General features: G+C 41.7%; 2 protein-coding genes across 3 annotated transcripts in view; one reads left to right on the forward strand and one right to left on the reverse strand.

Moving 5' to 3' along the window:
• Positions 1-20,276, forward strand: part of SLC39A10 (solute carrier family 39 member 10) — a 111,905-nt gene that overhangs the window by 40,116 nt on the left and 51,513 nt on the right. Inside the window, exon 1 of one of the 2 annotated variants that reach the window (XM_044241198.1) lies at positions 4,548-4,686. The exons of the other annotated variant lie outside the window; for it this stretch is intronic. The gene's annotated coding sequence lies outside the window, so the exon portion shown is untranslated. Of the gene's footprint in view, positions 1-4,547; positions 4,687-20,276 lie in introns of those variants that run through there. 2 annotated transcript variants of the gene reach the window in all.
• Positions 4,710-5,762, reverse strand: LOC122903466 (basic salivary proline-rich protein 1-like). Its single transcript, XM_044244342.1, has one exon. The coding sequence runs from the start codon at positions 5,760-5,762 to the stop codon at positions 4,710-4,712; it is 1,053 nt and encodes a 350-aa protein (XP_044100277.1).

Raw genomic sequence — 20,276 nt, forward strand, 5'->3', positions numbered from 1 at the left:
ATTGTTGCATTTCTCCAATCTATTTTCCTTTGTGCAGATAACCTGAAGCTCATTTTATTGCGTACACCTACCAACTCGGAATGGTCTCCCCTGACAGGCACATCAGTCAAATTTGTCTCTCACCAGGGCGGGATGGGTTGCGCTGTCCCTGCCTTTGTACCCTCCCCAAAGTGGTGGGCTCTGTAGCGGCGGATGGTCTTACCAGTCACATGAGTCCTCATTAGAAAGGGCGACAGCACAGCTGCACTGCTCTGATGAGAGCTTCCGTGCAAACTCTCAGTCTGTCTTAATTTTAGGAATGGCGGGTATTTAGAGGAGATGGCAGAGCTGTAATTTCTCAAGGGATCAGCAAAAGACTGCCCCACAGATCCATTTCTCATCCTGACCGTGGGCTTCACATGGTAGACGTCAACAGTGCTGCACGGCTTAAAGAATTAGAAATGGGGCGTGCCTTTTGTATTTCTCTGGCTTCAGACCTGGAGTGGGGGACCTCCGTGTCCAAGCTGAAACACACAGTCTCCAAAAGTGAGTAGACAGTTGTTAATTTTGAGGCCTAGGTTTATATATTCTTTTTTTTTTTTTTTAAGTTTTTATTTATTTATTTATTTGACAGACAGAGATCACAAGTAGGCAGAGAAGCAGGCAGAGAGAGAGAGGAAGGGAAGCAGGCTCCCCACTGAGCAGAGAGCCTGATGCAGGGCTTGATCACAGGACCCTGGGATCATGACCCGACCTGAAGGCAGAGGCTTTAACCCACTGAGCCACCCAGGTGCCCCTATGTATTCTTTATTCAGTTCATTAACACCTTTTCCTGATACTTTGTACCCACCCCTCTGACCTCAGGGCTGTTTATCCATATAATCTAGTCTTCCTTGTTCTCTTTCCTCTAGGCATGACTTTGTCTGAACCAAACTTTTTGGCCAAGTAAAAATCAGTTTATTTATTTGTTGTTTTTATTTTTTTAAAGATCTTATTTGAGAGAAAGTGAGGAAGCACAACAAGGGTAGGGGCAGAGGGAGCGGGGGGCAAAGGTAGCGGGAGATGCAGGCTCCCAGTGAGCAGGGAGCCGGAATTGGGGCTCCATCCCATGCCCCCCAGGATCATGACCTGAACTGAAGGCAGATGCTTAACCAACTGAGCCACCCAGGAGCCCCTAAAAATCAGAGTTTAAACTGAATATGAATATAAGGAGTTTTTTAAATCTTTAGTTATTACTCATTTTAATTCATGGAAAGAACAGTTGTTTGAAAGGTCTAATGTCTTTAAATCAGTAATGTTCTTTAGAAATTTAATTAAAAGTTCTTAACTTTGTTGTGGATGGTGACAATTTTCTCCTCTACTAGAGGGAAACCAAGATTATGACATAGACTTCCTTTAGTCACAACTAAGGATTGAGGTAGGAAGTGTGGTTCTTATTTTCTGTATTTATTGCAGCTGGTTCTTTTCTAATCCTCTGAAGAGCAAAATTTATTTGATAGAGAGAGAGCGAGCGAGCACAAGCAGGGGGAGCAGCAGAGGGAGAGGAAGAAGCAGCCTCCTCATTGAGCAAGGAGCTTGAATGGGGGACTCTATCCCAGGACCCTGGGGTCATGACCTGAGCCAAAGGCAGATGCTTAACCGACTGAGCCACCCAGGTACCTTAGGCCATTGGCTTTATTATATCATGACTCAGAAAGGTAGATTGGTCATGCTTAATATTTTAGGTATGTGAAATTAAACTGAACCAGCGTGAATGAGTAAAACAAATGAAAAGTAAACCATTTACAAATAATTTAGTACTCTCTCTTTCCCCCCAAGCTTCTACATATCATCTATACTGTTTTCATAGTTCAGGTGAGCCTCTTTATGAATCACATGGGGTGGATAGAAAAAAAAAAAATGAGTAACCCTTCTAGAAAGTTCTATGATGCTGGGTGCCTGGGCTCAGTTGCTTTAGTGTTCCTCCACTCTTGACTTTGGCTCAGGTCATGGTCTCAGGTCCAGGAGCAGGCTCACGGCTGTGTAAGGAGCCTGCTTGGGATTCTCTCTCCCCCTACCTTTCTCTTTCACACATATGCGTGCGCGCTCTCTCTCTCTCTCTCGTTCTCTTTCTTAAGTAAAATGTTTTTAAAAAGTTCTGTGTTTGTAATATATTAGAAGTTCCTTACCGATACAGTCCTTATATAGGAAATAGGCAAAAATAAACCATACATTACAGTGATACTTTTGCAGCATTCTATTGTTTAACTCAGCAGGTGATTTTGAGTAAGCCTTCAAGTCATTTGCTGAGATTCCTTTTCCCAGTAGGAAAAGTATTATACTAGTTTGCAGCTCATTTACCATATGTAGTAATTTTACTCTTAGTCTTGCCCTAATTAGAGTGCATCTCCTTGGTCATGTATGAATGTTTGGGTAAATGTAAAGAAGGGGGAGGAGACACGGTCTGTTTTTAGGTGGGTCTACCCTACAGTCTTATGCAAGGATGATATTTAAAATATGTAACAGTTGGTAAAGCAAGGGCACCAACCAATTAGAATGAAAGTCTTTGATAACAAGCTGGTCCTGTAGGTTCCCTGCCCGCCCCCGCCCCCCTTAGCCAGGCATTAACCCAGTGGTTCCTGAAATGTGGGAGGTCTGGAGAATCCTGAGAGAAAGGGCTGGTGCAGGGGTAGGGGCTTGAGGAATTGACTTACAACTGCAGCTGTTGACCAGCTTGTCTGGAAGGATTTGAATATGTGATGAATCAGTTCAGCTGCACTTGCGTGAACCAGCTGACCATTAAATAACCCTTATAAAATGAAAAAGCATTGTGGGTACCCTAAGATACAGGGATGCAAGTACTGAATCTTACTGATATTTAGCAGAAGGATACTACATATATGGTAAAGGCACTGATGATAATGTGGTCAGTAAGATAATTATGAGCTTTAAAATACAGGGGTCATTTGGAAGCTTTTAATGCTTTGTACCTAGATGCACCATATTAATTTTATGAAATCTAAGGACTTTAGTTTTGCTTTTATGAGATCCAAGCACTTCAGAATAAATTTAAACCAATTCCCTTAATAAGTCCATAAATCTGAGGACCATGGTCATGGTCTCCCGCAGTTAGTGATTATGGTGGGGCCTGAAGTGAGGACCAGAGCTGATCTCTCCCCTGTACCTTAGGAGTTCTGTCTGCCTAATGACAGATGTGGAAACTCGCAGTAGGTCAATGGAATGACTTTCCCAGACAAGAAGGAAGGGGTATGGGAAGCTTAGTACCTTGACAAGACCACATTTACTAAGCACCCCAAAGATGTTCTTTGTAGAACTACAAAACAAGGAATCTTGATTCCCAAGAGAGATACGCTGAACAGTAGGATATGTAGCCACACTAACTGGGTTTGGATCTCAGTTCTCCTCGGTGTTGGTTTTGGGATCGTAAGCAGATTACTTAACATCCTGTGCCTCAGTTTCCTGGGGTGGGACAGTAATATCTGTTTCGCTGTGTTATTAGTATGTATGTAAAGCACTTAGGGAGTATCTGACACACAGGAAGGCTTGCTATTACTGTTGATCATGGTGTAGGGCGCTCTGCTAGACATCAATAAGGCACCCCCAGAACTCACTGTGTTGGATTCCGGCTGGATGTAGAAACAGGCACACCAGGCCGAACACGGAGAAGCCTCGCCGGGAAGATAAAGAACTGCGGGAAGCAGAGTAATGCGGCAAAGGGACGGTGTCCGGAGCCACCTTTTAAGAAAGTACGGGTTATGAATTGCTTAAGAAAGGGGAGGAGACCATTCAGATGGCAGGGATGGTGTGAGCAAAGGAATGGGAGCAGGAATGAGCACGAGGTAGGCAGGAGCCCACGGACTCGCTGGGCTGGACCACGAGTTTTTGCCGTTGGGTGTTAGGAAATAATCGGTGAATTGGGTAGTCGGAGGCGGTGGAGGGCCTTGGCAAGTCGCCAGCGTCTCAAGACTGATCATAAACGAGCGACCGCTCTCTGAACTCAACTTTTCCTTTCCGACGGGGGAGGCCCACGGGAGCGCGCTTGGGGATGAATTGTGGGGTGGGCAGAGAGCTCTGCAGGAGACCTCGTACTGAGCCCTAAATACGAGTTCCTTTTTGCCCTAAGAGACCGAGACGATATTTTAACAAAGGGATGGGGCTAAGTTGTGTAGACGGTCAACGTCTGCACAGATCAACATCTCGGTTTCTCAAGCGCTCGCACTCCCGCTCCCGTCCCGCCTCCGCCTCCCCGGGCTGCGGCAACCGACATGCAAAACCCGGAGCCAGGGCGAGCGGCGAAGGGCGCTCCACGCATGCGTTAGAGGCCGCCCAACTCCCCCGCAGCGTCCTTTCTTGGAACAAAACTACCGCGGAGCCACGGAGTTCCGCAGTTTACGTAGACTCGAATTTCCCCGGCTCGGTCGGTCCATGTGGAATCCGAGAGCGGCGCAGTTCCCCTCCGCAAGTTGCGTTACCCGGAGTGAATGGCTGGGTGGTGCGTGTACGCCCAGAGCGTAGCACCCATAGGCGGACGGGGTGCGGCTGCGCAGGGACCTGAGTGGGCCTTCTACGCCGGTAGCGTAGCGCGGTGTCTGACGCGCGGGCCTCCGCGACGCACTTAGCGCAGCCGGCTTTGGTGAATACACGATTTGGTGCAGCCGGGGTTTGGTACCGAGCGGAGAGGAGATGCACACGGCACTCGAGTGTGAGGTAACTATAAAACCCCGATTTGTTTACATTCCCTCCCCCAGAACCGGCCCCGTGCGCGGCGGAGCCTGCGAGTCCCGGGACGGCGGGGGGGTAGAAAGGGAGGCGAGAACCGGGGAGTCCGGGCCGGGTCCCTCGGGGATCCGGGCGCTGCAGTCCGCGGCGGCGGCGGCGGCGGCGAGCCGGAGCGGAGCGCGCGGTGGGCTGCGCGTGGGGCGCCGCGGCCGCTCGTGTGCGCCCTGGGCCGCCGCGGGTTGGCGGCGGGGCGGCCGGCCTTCCGCGTGCGGGGCCCCGCGCTCCGCCCGGCCTCCTGTCGAGGCTGGGGACCCGCGCGGGCCGCGGGGGAGTGACCGCTGGGCGCGCGCCGGCGGTTGGGGGGCTGCGCGCGGGCGGCCTGGGGGCCGAGGGTGGCGTCGGCGGAGGAGGCGGGGACCCTGCGGCCGGAGGGTGGGGGGATCCGCGGCCAGGCCTCGGCGGGACTTGGCGGCGGCGGCGACGAGCGCCCCGACTTCGCCGGCCGGTGCTTCACGCCGGTCTCTGGCGGGGTCGGGCGAGGGGCCCCGGGGATGGCGCCTCGGAGCCGCTGGTCGGCAGCGGGAGGCTAACGGACGGGGGCGCCGGTGCTCCCGTCGCGGGAGGCCCGGAGGCCTCGTGGACGCTCCGCCGCCCGAAGAGCCGAGGCGGGACGCGGGGGAGTTCCCGCTTGGGCGGGCTGGGGTCCCCCGCGGAGGGCGGAGGGCGGAGGGTGGGGCTGCGGCCGGGTGGGCCCGGACGGGGGCGCGGCGCCCCGGGCTTTGTTCCCGGACGCCCTGCGGCGGGGGCCGCGGGGGTCCCGGCGGGGGAAGGAGCCGGGGAGGCGCCGCGGCCCTCCGCGCCCGCGGGTCTGCCCAGCTCGCCTCCCCCGCGGGGTCCTCGAGTGCCCCCGCGACCGGGGCCTGTGAGCATCTCCCGAGGCTCGAGTGAGGCGGTGCACGTGGGAGCCCGTCGCTCGGGCCGTCCTGGGAGGCGCGCGGGGAGCGGGAGCGGCGTCCGGCAAGGGTCGCTCGCGGGGGGCCCCGTTCGAGTAGTGAGAGGAACATTAAAGCACCTCGTTTTTTCCAAAGTAGGTTCTACTGTTGTTTTTGCTTTTGCTTTTGTTTTTCTTTAATGTGTGCACTGCTCGGAGCTCCCCGTTTTCTCTTTGAAAGTCGTTTCCGACGGGGAGAACGAGCATGTGACAGGCTTACGTAATTAGGAACAAGTTCTGCTCTGGAAAGGATGGAAATTGAGAATAGTTCATTGTAATCGGCGGAAAACCCGAAGTCAAGACTTTGGTATACTTTTTTTTAAGGACTTCCTGTTCTGCACATTTGAGTACCTTTACGAGTCCAGTCACTTGTTCAACACTTAGACAACCCAGACCCTGTGCTCGCTGAATTCTCTGGTAGGGAGGGAGCGGGGAGTAGGAGGGACAAGTGGTACGAAGAAAATCCTGTGCTGGAGGGATTCTTTTTTCTTTTTTTTCTTTTTTTTTTTGGAAACTTGCGTGATGAGACTGATTTTTTAAATGTGGAATATATATAGGATTACAACTAACCAATTACACTGAAATAATCAGAATACTAAATAAGATGAAGGAATCCATGCTTTATTAGAGCATTAAATATCAAGAGTAGTTTCAGGTCCAGTGCCTAATTTCAAACTAATGAGGACCGAATGATCTTCAAAGGATGTAATTGGTATGATTTCTTCGGATGAAAGTATCTGGTACTTCATATTCCTGCGGTTTGGTCTACATTCATAACTGAAAAAATAATTCTCAGAGATTAAGATAAGAATGTATTTTTTTAATCTAAATTCCCCAGCCTGAATTTTATACACAGACTCGTGGCGAAGAATCCCTGTGGAAGAATGACTAGTGATCCTGCTGTAAAATAAGTGGTCAGGGAAGACCCTCCTGACCAGTTGATACTCTCCTACGTTGTGTGATAAGCTGTATTCTTCCCGTTGCCAGTTTATATTCTGCAACTGAAAGGCCAACACATACTCCTCTTTTGAGCAGGCGATTTTTGAAGTACTTTTCAGAGGCCTCGAGTATGGTATGCAAGTACTACTCTAGGGGTGGGTTTTCGTTTTAGTTTACTGCTTTATGGAGAACGTAGGCTATAGGGGAAATTACATTTACTTCATAATTAATGAGAATTTACTTTGTTCCTCAGTAATCTCCAACCTCTCTATCCTCAAGTTATTGCCCAGTACTGGAAAGAATTTAGGGCTTTCGAGTGAGACTTAGCACACCGTTTAAAACTAGACCCATTATTAACTAGTTCGGTGAGCAAGTTTATCTTAATCTTTTATCTATGAACTTGTGCTTAAAAACCTATGCCATGGGTTTACTGTGATCTTTATAAATGACATAATGAAACAAAGGGCTGCAGGAAGACTTAGTTTGTTTTACGTTCTTTTCTACATACAAGTGTTTGTCAGTTTTTCCTCACTGGTTAGAAGACAACCTTCTGTCTTTAACTCTGATAACTTGATTGAGGTTAAATGGTTTCTACTGGGCCTTTGCCAGAGATCGTTATCCTGTTGTTATTGTTGTGTTACTTAAATATAATTGTAGAATTCTCTTCTGCTTCTCATTTTCGAACTTAAAATTCCCTACGTACATCAGGTTTTCTCTGTCTAAACCCTTGAGGCGTGTCATACTCCACAACTTCCGGTCACACAGTGTTCATGGTGTTACTCAATGAATGGGCAAAGCTTGCTTGTGAACCTTTTAGATAAAGTTTAAAATGTTAATTGACTGTAACAGAAAAATTTAGCATTAACCCAAGGGAATACTTTGGATAAAAATATCAGTCCTTGGGGTGCCTGGGTGGCTCAGTGGGTTAAGCCTCTGCCTTTCAGCTCAGGTCATGATCCCAGGGTACTAGGATTGGGCTCCCTGTTCCCCTTCTCCCACTCCCCCTCCTTGTGCTCCCTCTCTCGCTGTCTCCCTGTCAAATAAATAAATAAATCTTTAAAAAAAATCAGTCCTTGTCTCTAAAGTGCTTACCTCAATGGACGTGTCATGGGTTTTGCTTTTATCAAAAGGACATTATTGGGGTGCCTGAGTGGCTTGTTTATTGTGTCTGATTCTGGTTTTGTCTCAGATCTTGGGTGATGAGATAGAGCCCCACATAGGGCCCTAAGCTTAACACAGATTCTGCTTGACATTCTCCGTTTCCCCTCCCCTCGTGTTCCTCTAAATCAGTCAATCTTAAACATTACTAACGCATTTTAAACCGATACTCAGGATGCAAGAAAAATTACATGGTAGAAAAGGGAAAGAAGTGTAGCCAGTCAAAATAGAAAGCTATTCTTTTTCCTTTACAACATTTTTATAACCCTATAAAGTTGTCTTTCATTATAATGCAATTTTCATTAAAAATAACACTCTCCTTGATTTAAAGTTTACATGTTAGAATGCCCCGGCTGTCCCAACAGCTCGATGCTGCCCCCTAGTGATAGCTTCTCCTTCACCTTCCTCTTTTCCTAAAACAAGATCTATTTAAATTAGAATTCGATTCCTTAGTTCTAGATGATACCTAGACTGCTAATAAGATGGACGTAGTCATTTTGAATTGGTTGATTTTGGTTGCTTTTAGCCCCTAGTTTTTCAGGTACGGAGTGAGTTTTGGGTGGAGGTAGGACAGTAAAATGCCAGGTTTCCTTGCAAGAGTACATGTGGGATTTTCCAAAACAGGAGGAAAGGTGTGTGTTAAAGGTGTGTTTTTGAGGTTAATTTTGTATATGAATAACAGCAGTTTTAGTCACTTACTCTAAGCTTATGGTGTCATAGCAATGCAGAGATTTGCTTTCTGTCTTAGTTGAGTCGCATGTAGCTTTGTATTGCCTCGACTATACTGAAAGTAAAATTTGAGAATGTTAAAATTACATGATTTTTTAAAATTCAAATTTATTTCGATCTGTGACTTAGAATGATGTCTGAAGAATAAAGAGTCTTCAAGGACTGTAATAACCACAAGATTTCCTGTAGTCACATAAATAAGGTTTCAAATTAGACCAGTTACCGATATGCTGAACTACTTTTTTCTTTTTTGTTAACGTATGTTTCTGATTCTGTGAGTTGGTCATACAGTGACTGTTAAGTTTTTTTTCCAAAATAAGCAAGTGTGTTTTCAATAAAATAAAATAAGCTACAATCAGAATATTAAAAAATGTTTCTAGTAGGTATGAAGGTGATTTTACTACTGAAATTGTGTTTAAATAACAGTAGCATTATTGAAGTTATTTCCAACTGTTTTAAGAGACTACGCAATGTTCAGACATGTTAAAACAACACAATAATCTATGACATGACATAGTGTCAAATTTTATTTTTCTGTTATCAGAACATAAGGTTTTTCGATTGCTAGATAGAGGGATTGGATATTTAATAGCTCTTTAATACTTGATTTTCATATTAAAAGATGTTATAAGAATGGGGCAGTGGTTGGTGGCAGTGGTTACAGGTTGAAAGTATAAGGATAAAATCTAAAACCTTTTTCAAGTAGTATTTAAATTGTTTTAAATAAGAGTTAGTGGTAGATGTTTTTATAATTACCTAATTTTGTAATTAAATTTTATAATTACTCATTATACTGTAGATATTTTACTGCTGAAATTGAGGGAGACATGAGGTAACATTGCTCTTGAAGTAACATTTCTAACAGCCATGTTTACACTTAATAATATGTACCCTACTTTTGGGGACCATCCATTCCATTCAGAAAAGAGGTTTAGGGGGATTAGAAAAGTGAATCAATGTTGTAGGAAGTATCTTTCTCTTACTAATATAGTAAGATGATGTCATAGGGCCAGAAATAAGAATTAACTATGAACTTAAGTATATTTAATCCTGTAATGATTATCTTGAGACTTGTCAGTCATTGGTCACTTCAGTTTTTAGACTTATTTTCATTCATGTGGAAATTAGGAAATCTAAATGGTCTTCAGTTGTAGTAACCAAATTACTAAGGTATGCATCCCACTGTTCTGTTATTTTAATGCCTTAAAAAAAGAGAAACCATTTCCATGTTCTCATACCCGTAAGCTTTTTTCTGAACTCACTTTATGTATTTTGTGAGTTTTGAGTTTTAAAATAGTGGCTTCCCTTAAAGTTGTCTGCTGAATTTGTAATAAAAAAAAAAAAGTGTAGAATGCTAAGGGTCAGCAAGCTATGGCCCATCCACCAAATCAGCCTGCTTTTTTAAAATTAAATATTGGAAAACAGCTTCCTCATCCACTTACATATCATATATGGCTGCTTTTGTGCCATAATGGCAGAACTGTATAGTGGACTTAGAGTCTGCAGTGCCCGCAAAACCTAGAATAATCACTGGCTTTTTAAGTCTGCTAGTCCCTGGATCCAGTTCTTAATGTTTTATGGTTATTTCATGTGTTGGCTGTTATTTTAAAATAGTTAACATTTCCTAGAATCTATAGGAGTTAAAAACCAGTAGAAAAATACTCAAATAGAAAATTTGTGGGTAATAGTATGAGTTCTCAGGAGTTTTTGTTTTTGTTTTTGTTTTTAACCTAAATAGTATGGATGCTTTTTGTTTCTACCCCTTTCCTTTTTCCCTCCATAGGAGGGATGGTATCTTTTTTATGCTTGGAGATGGAATATGAAGCCCTTGGCCTTCGACCTTCGGTTTCCACCTAATTCTGTCAATTGTTCTACTTATGTAGCATTTCTCACAGTTCATTTAAAAGGTGATAGTGTCTTTCTTGTACCTCCTTTAGAGCAGAAAATGCTTCATACTCATTTTTATGCCTTCTCCCTGTTCCTGTTCCCTTTCCTTTTTCTTCTCTCCTCATATCTCTCATAAAGTAACTTCAGATTGCATGTTTACAGGCCCGTGAACAAATGTTTGGTGTAACACTTCTCAGTACTCTGCTGAAGATGAATTATTACTCTATTTTGATTATATGAGAAGAAATATACGTTGCGTTTTGTTATAGGGGAACATGACCTCTAGATGAAGGAGGCTGTGGAATTGATTTTATATATGTCTTATTAAGATACATAGAATAATATGATTAGTTATTACATAAGAAAACATCAGTAAAACAATATATTAGAAAAACATAACTAATGTTTATTACGATTATAAATTATACAAATTTATAGTTGTACAGTTTATAACGTACAATTATATATGTATATATGTATAATGTATAATTATACATTGTATAATTTACATACAATTATACATAATTGTATGTAAATTATATAATTAATAATTATAAATTTATAGTTACAAAATTGCATTCTGTAATGAAATATAGAAAAGTTAGGTATTATATATATTCTGTATAATAATCATTATAAAGCAATGAGGTCATGCTTTCCATTCCAGTGGAACTTTTTTAGTGTAGAACTTAACTGACTTCATAATTTGTTAATGTTTGGAACACATTAAAAACAAAACTTTTTAAGATTTTGTTTTAAATTGGAATACTCTAGTTTTTTCAAATAGAGTGAATAAATTTGATGTACAAAGCCAGTGTAAATAGAAAGTTTATTTTCAAGAAAATATTGTACTGATTAAAAAAATAAGGAAATCACATATATTAAAAGCACTGAAAGAGATTTAGGAAAAAAGTGCTCTTTAAATTCACTGTAAATATTATGTAATACATAATTTAATTTACAGTTTACAGCTTTTCCTATGAAGATTTTTACCTAAATTACAAGTACCTAAAAATTTATTGAAGATAAAATATAAACTTTTTTAGTTTAACGGATAAGGATGTATTATTTGTTAGTTTAAAAATAAGTGAATTTAGGGGTCATGTTAATTTTAATTAGGTTTTTTGTTATTTTAACCCACTGAGCCACCCAGGTGCCCCTGTTCTTTGTTATTCTTGGAAGAAAATAATGTCAGGAGGAAAAAACTTCTTAAATTTAGAAACCATAGAACAAATTGCAAAAGGAGAACCTGGGTGGTTCAGCTAGTAAGCGTCTGCCTTTGGCTCAGGTCATGATCCCAGAGTCCTGGGGGTTGAGCCTGCCTCGCATCAGGCTCCCTGCTCTTCGGGAAGCCTGCTTCCTCCTCTCACACTCCCCTTGCTTGTGTTCCCTCACTCGCTTTGTCTCCCTCTGTCAAATAAATATCTTTAAAAAAATTATAAAAAAAATTTCATAGGTTCATTGCATGCATATGAAAACCTGTACTACATACATGAAAGGGAAGATACTGCTGTAATCAAAATAAAAAAAAAAAAAAAGCACAGAACTGAAGATGTTTTCTGCAGAAAATATGACCAAGTCATGTTATGCAAAAGCTCATATATGTTAGTAAGAATATTGAGACACCAGGAATAATGATGAAGTAAAGATAGGGCAAAAGCTTCTACTTCAAAATTAATAGTACAAAGTACTAAAGAGAATGCTGTGATCATGCTGCTGGTGGCAGTATAACCAAGCTTAATTTCCCTAGAAACCAATTTGGAAGTACGTAACAAGACCTGAAAAGTGCTAAAGTGTTTTGCAGTCTTCCCTGCATCTTGAAATTTTCCAAGCAAGTAACCAAAAATAATAGCACAAATTGGAATTAAAGTGATTGCATATTGTGATTAAAACTCTACTAATGCTTGTGAAAATCTTGAAAATGTAAGTAATTCATTTTCTTTCACATGTGACAAAATGTGATTTTGTTTAACAAAAGCTTAAGATTTATAATCACTGGCACTTATTTTTTTTTTCCTTTTTCCCTACTGAGTAATTGCAGCATGATGTGTTTAAGCCTATTTTTAGTTTTTTGTGTGTTTTTTTTTTTTAGTCATTGTTGTACATGAAAATAAATAGTTCTGTGAAGTTTTTAGGGAAAAGGAAAAAAAAAAATCAGTCCTTGCGGTCTTCTTTCATGTTCTTCTGCGTAGAGAGACCGGGAGCGCCTTTTGTTGCATTAGTCGATTATTTTGTTACGCACTGCCGTGTTTCCAGTGTGTTCATTAGTGCTTGTTGATTTTCAGTTTAAGTCATTATCTGTTCAATGAAAGATGAAGATTTACGACTCTTCTTTCGGTACCTTCTTCCGTTATTTATACCCCTGCTTTTTTCTGTACAATTATCCTGTAATTTTGGTTTAGGACAGTAGTGTTATATTTTTATGACTATAAATGTTATATAGCTATTATAATAAACTTACTTTTTCTTTTCTGTAGAACTTTGTTTTATCTGGCATTAATACTTAATTTCTTTCCCATGCGCTTATCACGGAATCTATCTCACCTCTGTATCTGAATGTAGCTCTGTAAGGGAATGTGCCCTAAGAAGACTATGTTTACAGAAGAATTCATAGTTTCCTTACATATTGGACATTGTTAAACTTGATAATATAGATGATTGATAATTGATCATGAAATTGCTGTTTGCTACTAAAAATTAAGTAGCTTCGACTTAGGAATTAGATTTTTGTAAGATTTTGTTAAATGACAAGAGCTGATTCTTCACTTTGTTCAACAACTAAGAATACCTGGGTGGCTTAAAATAAGTATAGGGACACTTACAATGGATCACACAGAAAGTTTCCATGGTGAAGAGGATATAGCTTGTGTTGTCACCATCATCAAAAAATATTATAAATGCTATAAAAATGTTAAAAATGTTTCATAAAGATTGCCCTGGACATTCTGTGATTTTTAAATTTTTTTCCCCGTGTACTCATGGAAAGGATCATTTTAACTGGCAGCGCTTACGAAAGACAAGCTGGTGCAAAATCAGGGACGTGTAACAGTGACCCAAAGGGAAAAGCCAAGGTGAATGGACTGATGAAAATTTGAGAGTGGCAGTAACTATTCTTAGAATAAAGGCAACTGCCCATAGCAATGAGTCAATTAGGCATGTGTCCCTAAGTCAGGTCCTAAAGTTAACACTGAAGTCCTCTTTGCATGTTTCATAGGTTTGTAAGCCTTCAGACTGAAAGAGGTTGAAGTCTAGGGTAACCTAAAACTATAAACATTTTAGTAGTTTCAAAAGGCTGTCGCAGTATTTTGTGACAGATAAAAGCCATTTCATTACTAATGACAGATCAGACGTTCCTTGTATTCATAAGTAACAGAACAGACACGGGGATATCATAGGGGCGTTCAGCAGGATGATTCCAGGCTCCCTGTAACAAGAACTTGAAGAGCAGACTTGAGGTGGTGGTTTTGACACACAAGGAGAAAAATGCAGGTTTGTACATGAAAGTTTAACATACAGTAAAGATGGATTTGATATGTTGATACTTGATTTGGTTCCTTGAATCTAGGCTCAGATGTTTTTATTCTCTCTTGTTAAAGTCAGTGAAACAGGAGCTTCCCTGGGTCACACACACCCACGTTGCCTTACAGCACGCACCCAACTTTTTATATGGATGAATCTCAGTGGCAGTACTAAGAGACTGTTGGAGCAGTGCTGGTTTTTTTGGGAAGAGCTACGCTGGCGTTCGTAGATCTGGTCCAGTGGGAGAAGGAAGAAGCAGAACTTGAAGCTGTACCAGGATGTAGCTAGCTGTTCCTGCTGAGAACTCATTACTAAAAATAATGTTAGGCCTTGAACAGCTTTTTTTTAATGCTTGAAAAGTTTTGTAATATCCGTGAAACTGGTATGTTGTGATGATTCTTTCCTACTTCTCAAATACTGGTGCACCTGGTGTTTTGTAATCTAGAATTGGCCTTGGACGCTCTCATGCTAAATGTGCTCTTGAACCTTCTCAATAGCACTTTTTTGAAGGAATCAAAACAAAGCCCCCTCCCCCCACCGCCCCCCCGGAGAGATACACTTTTTGGAAGTTAAGTGAAACATACTTAGTGCCACATTTAATACCTTAGGGTAATAGGCTTGTTTTACAGAATAGCTTTATATACAGTAGTTCTGTTGGTGGAGAAAGGCAAGCGCTCTTCCCCCTGGTTTGCGGATTGGAAACCCTGGCAGTGCTGGGATGAATGAATTACAGACAGAGGTTTCTGATCCTTGGTTCTTGACTGTGTACAAAGTACTGTATTCAGCATGTGTGTCAGAAATGAGATTTAAACTAGATCCTGGTTATATTACCATTAATAACTTGCACTCAAATAGCATTTAGCATTGTAAGTTAAACAGAAAAATGTTCAAAGTTTTTACCACTTAAAAAAAATACTTGCTATTTTACTTGGTTGTCTTAATTTACTGTGAAATAGAACAGGTATTAATATCCCCACTTCACAAGTGGTAATAAGACCTAAAGAGGTTAAGTGATTTGCCCAGCGACTCCTAGGGAGTGAGTGGCAGAGCCGGATCTCTGAGATCTTTGACTTCCAGGGTGGTGTTTCTTCACTGTGCGAGCAGTCTCGTGTTGTGTGTGCGGCTTGCTGTTGAAGAACAGGGAAACCAAATTGGCATCTGGCTACCTGTATGGGTGTAAAGTCCTTAATGAAGTCATTTAGTGGTATAAATGTCAGTGATTCAAGATGTATATCAAACTAATTTCTACTGTTATTTAAAGAAGTCCTATAATGAAATCTTTTTTAAAAATGAAATCCTTTATGAAATTGGGATACTGTGTACATTTATTTTATTTATTTATTTTTAAGATTTTATTTGTTTATTTGACAGACAGAGATTACAAGTAGACAGAGAGGCAGGCAGAGAGAGAGAGAGGGAAGCAGGCTCCCTGTTGAGCAGAGAGCCCGATGCGGGACTCGATCCCAGGACCCCGGGATCATGACCTGAGCCGAAGGCAGCGGCTTAACCCACTGAGCCACCCAGGCGCCCTACTGTGTACATTTATTAAATGGATTTTTCACGTAAAGTTTATTTAAAGTATGATATGTCTATATAATCCAGGTTGGGTGTTTTCATTATTTTTTTCTTTTGATTTTGCTGTCATTCAGTGACCTTCAAAATACCAATCCTGGAGCATTGAAATGCTTAGTTTTAAAACCTTGCTAAGCAATTTATAGTATTTTTCCTATGATTATTTGTGTGTGTGTGTTTGTGGATGTATGAGAGAGTGAAGTGATACATAAACTTCCTTTAAAAAACACCCTCTTGGGGCTTCTGGGTAGTTCAGTCTGTTAAGTGGCGGCCTTCAGCTCAGGTCACGCTGCGATTGAGCCCTGGGTGGGGTTCCTTGCCTATCAGGGAGCCTGCTTCTCTCTCTGCCTGTGTTCCCCCTGCTTGTGCGCGCTCTTTCTCTCTCTCTCTCTCTCATTAGTTAATTAATTAAAAAAAATACTCTCTTGAGTAAATGTTTTTTTTAAGTCAAATGTTAAATAGATTATACACAGTATATATACTACAGGCCTTTCCAGTAATAGCAACCTATTGTTGGAAATAGCATTATTTAGCGTGTATTAGTTATTTTATGTCAAGCAATGATTTTGTTAACTGATCTGTTGCTAATCTTACTGACTTTTAAATATTAACCGTAAGTAATCGGAGTCAGTATGTTTTCTCTTTAAAAATTTTGGTAGTATACTTTAGATGACTCACATTAGTAATTACCTCACAGAGTTATGGTTTTATCATATATAAATATGCTGGTGTCATAGAGAGAGTCCTAGATATTCAAGTTAGAGGTTTGCCACACACTTGAAATATCACATTAATCATATCATATACATCCTCTGGGTCTTAGATTTCTGTTTTTATAGGAGTATTTAGCTAGTATACTTAAATATCTTTTTATCTTAAGCCTTCTGTTAACTGTATTATGTCTATATGAAATGAAGATAATTATCTTTAGACAAAATATAGAGAAATTTGTATTGTTAGCAATTAGTGTATATTTCAGTTTGTTCTTGATAATAGGTGTCTTAATTTTATTTAAAAATTCAAAAATTGGAATTTCATACTTTATGCAGAAAAAATTACCATAGAAAGCCTATAATTAAAGATGTTTATAAGCCTTTTAAAAGACCTTGGTATGGAGATTATCAACCCTAATTGCTTCTATTTGTAATAGAAATGTACACAGATATGTTTAATCATACAGTTTGTTAAGCAAGATCCTTTGGTTACCAATAATACCTTTTTCTTCCTGGTTAAGAAGTGGATTTTCTATTACAGTATTTTTTTTTTTAAGATTTTATTTATTTATTTGACAGAGAGAGATTACAAGCAGGCAGAAAGGCAGGCAGAGAGAGAGAGGAGGAAGCAGGCTCCCTGCTGAGCAGAGAGCCTGATGCGGGACTCAATCCCAGGACCCTGAGATCATGACCTGAGTCGAAGGCAGCGGCTTAACCCACTGAGCCACCCAGGCGCCCTCTATTACAGTATTTTTAAGTGCATATGAAAACTAATGAAATTAGGTCTGTAGTTACAGGAGTATCAGTTTCTCGGTTTTGAAAATGTACTGTATTATATAAGCCATTATTAGGAAAATTGGGCAAAGAGTGTGTAGAAACAGAACTGTATTTACAACTTGTATTTTAAATTATTTTTTACATTTAAAGAATTTTTATTTTTTACAGAGAGAGAGTGTGTGTGAATGGCAGTGAGGTGTGGGGAAGGGCAGGGGAGAGGGGAGAGAGGGTCCCAAACAGGCGCTACACTGACGAGCTGGGCCTGCCTTGGGGCTCGAGCTCACGACCTGGAGATCGTGACTTCAGCTAAAACCAAGAGTTGGACACCAACTGATTGAGCCACCAGGTGCCCATATCTGAAGTTATTTAAAACAAAAAGTTAAAAAATAAGTTTGGTTTTGGAGATGGGCAAATACAGGTTTGTTAATAGAAGCTATGTGTTGCTGATTTTACTAACTGAAAGTTGAAATATATATATATGAGATAGTTGAAAAATATATATATATATATTTTTTTAAGATTTTACTTTTTCAGTAATCTCTGCCCCCAGCGTGGGGCTTGAACTCAAAACCCCGAGATCAGAAGTTGCATGCTCCACCAACTGAGCAAGCCGGGCTCCCCCAGAATATATATTCTTTTTTTTAGGATTTATTTGACACAGAGAGTGCCTGAACAAGGGGAGCGGCAGGTGGAGGGAGAAGCAGGCTCTCTGCTGAGCAAGGAGGCGGATGCAGGGCTTGATCCCAGGACCCTGGACTCAAGACCCCTGCTGAAGGCAGACCTCTGACTGACTGAGCCACCGAGCTGTCCCTGAAATACACTGGTGTGGCTCAGTCCGTTAATGGTCTGACTATTGAATCCAGGTCAGATGATCTCAGGGTCCCGTGACCCGCAGTGGTCTCCAAGCTCAGCGTGCAGGCTTCTTGAGATTCTCTCTTTCCTCCCTCTGCCTCTCCCCTTACTCAGGCCCTCTACATTAGTCAGTCAGTAAATAAAATCCTTGAAAAAAATTGTTTTGTCTGAAATAAAACACACCTCCAGGAAGTATCCAAATATTAAGGATAAAGCTTGTCAAATTTTCATGAAGGGAACATACCCCTGTAACAGCACCGAAGAAATAGCACACTGACAGCTGCCCAGATTCCCCTGCTTCCTCCCCACCACTTCCCGTAGCAATTTATAACCACTGTCCTCACTAAATCGTTCGTTTGTTCTTTCTTTCCTTTTTTTTTTTTTTTTTTTTTTAAGATTTTACTTATTTGATAAGAGAGAGACAGCAAGAGAGGGAACACAAGCAGGGGAGTGGGAGAGGGAGAAGCAGGCTTCCTGCAGAGCAGGGAGCCTGCTGTGGGGCTTGATCCAGGTACCCCGGGATCATGACCTGAGCCAAAGGCAGTGGCTTAACCAACTGAGCCACCCAGGCGCCCCATCTTGGATTATTTTTCAGAGAGAAATAAACTTGATTGTTTCTTAAGCCTCTGTCCTTTTGGGAGGGGTTCGTTGCAGGAGCGCTTAGTCTGCGCGGACGATTGCATACTTCATCCCAGTGATTCTGAAGCAAAAGCATTTGTGTAGCGTTCTGAACTGGAAGTGCAAAATTATGAATGATTTACTGAGAAAAAACACTTAACTCAGGTTTAAATTTACACCTATGATGTCACTCATGTATTTGCATTCCTGTGATACTCTCTTGAATGTAAATAAGTAGAGAAATCAAGATACTGAGAATTCTTGCAATAAGCAGATTGAGTACCGTACACTTAAAATAGGGCCCGTGACGATCCAAGTCTCATACAGGCCACCCACAGTTGGGTTTCATGTGAAAATGGTAACCCAAAGGGTAAGGAGACCAGCAAGCACAGCTGCAGACCTTGTTTTTGTTTGTTGGCCTTTAGATATCCCTGACTCTCCTCCAAGGAGGCAGATTTGAGGCTCGCTCTCTGCATCTCCCCTCCTGTTTGCATCTTGAATAAACTCTCTTCTTGCTGAACAGCCGATGTCTCCGGGCCTGGGTCTGCCGTGCGTCGGGCTTTACAAACCTGGGCTCAGTTACAAATTCGGTGACCGACCAGGAGCTCCTTGCCTGTGGTTTGCTGACCCCCAGTCAGTCATGGGAGTCTGGTGCTGCCTGGGATCTCTGTCCTAGGGGCTCTGTCCCTGGAGCCCCAGCTCGACAGAGTACCATGAACTTCTGGTGCTTAACTCTTGTGGCAAGGAAACCATTTTTGGCTTGGACGGCGGGTTCTTGGTAAGTGCTCTACGTGCCGTGCCCAGCCTGGGAGCTGTTTTCTTCCTTTTCGTTTGGTCTGGCTTCTCAGATCTCTTTCTCCCATTGGATTACCTCCACGTAGGGGTTATTGTTCTCTTAACCTTCTTCTCTTAAGGAAAGGCTGAGTAGTAGGCGTTTGGTTCAGTTGGTGAAGACGACTTTCAGGGAGAAACCAGTGTTCACAGAGGTACCATGGACTTCACTGGGTTGGTTTGTTGCTGCAGTTTTTGGGATCTTTGGAGAAAACTGGCCATGTTCTAAATGGAAAATGACAAGATGATTCCTACGTGCAGGCCTTTGGGCTGTATTCTCCAAAATTGGGCAACGTTTAGTTACGAATCCATGAAAAGGGAAAGAAAAATCACCTCTTTTTGTAACACTGCTTGGCCACAGTATTTATTAGACTTCAGAGAAAAATGATAAGCAGGTCCATAAATTATAATACCGTCTTCCAGTTAGATTTGTATTTTTTAATTATTTTTTTAAAAGTAATCTCCACACATTAATGGAGATCAAATTCACAACCCTGAGGTGAAGAGAAGCGTGCCCTCCCAGCCGAGCCAGCCAGGCACCCCTGGATTTTATGAAAGGGAGATACTGGGCCTTCAGTGAGGATTTTTGTTTGTATATTATTTGTGTATTTGTGTGTCCATGTATGTTGTAAATGTGAGATACATTTTCTATCCCTCCAGAGGCTATTGCTAAAATTAGTTTTTTTTCTAAAATTAATTTGTAAAAGAACTCTAGTTAGTTGGTTCCTAGGCAAACACTTATAAGAATTGGATTTTCTAAAATCCCAAAATAGAAACTAACCAAGTGTTCTTCAGGTCCATGTGATCTGGGAAAATATTCAGTACTGAAGATAATTTGAGGTTGTTGATTTAATTAAAATAGGCATGTCTTTAGACTTGTCAGCATTAGATGTAGAACTTTTTGTTCTGCCTGTGTTTACCAGAAGTGAGGTAGGCTCATGTTATTTTTGTTGCAACATTTGTTGGAAAGGGGGGGAAAAAAATAAAGCCTC

The sequence above is a fragment of the Neovison vison genome, chromosome 3 (assembly GCF_020171115.1).
Source record: "Neovison vison isolate M4711 chromosome 3, ASM_NN_V1, whole genome shotgun sequence".
NCBI classification, from domain to species: domain Eukaryota; kingdom Metazoa; phylum Chordata; class Mammalia; order Carnivora; family Mustelidae; genus Neogale; species Neogale vison.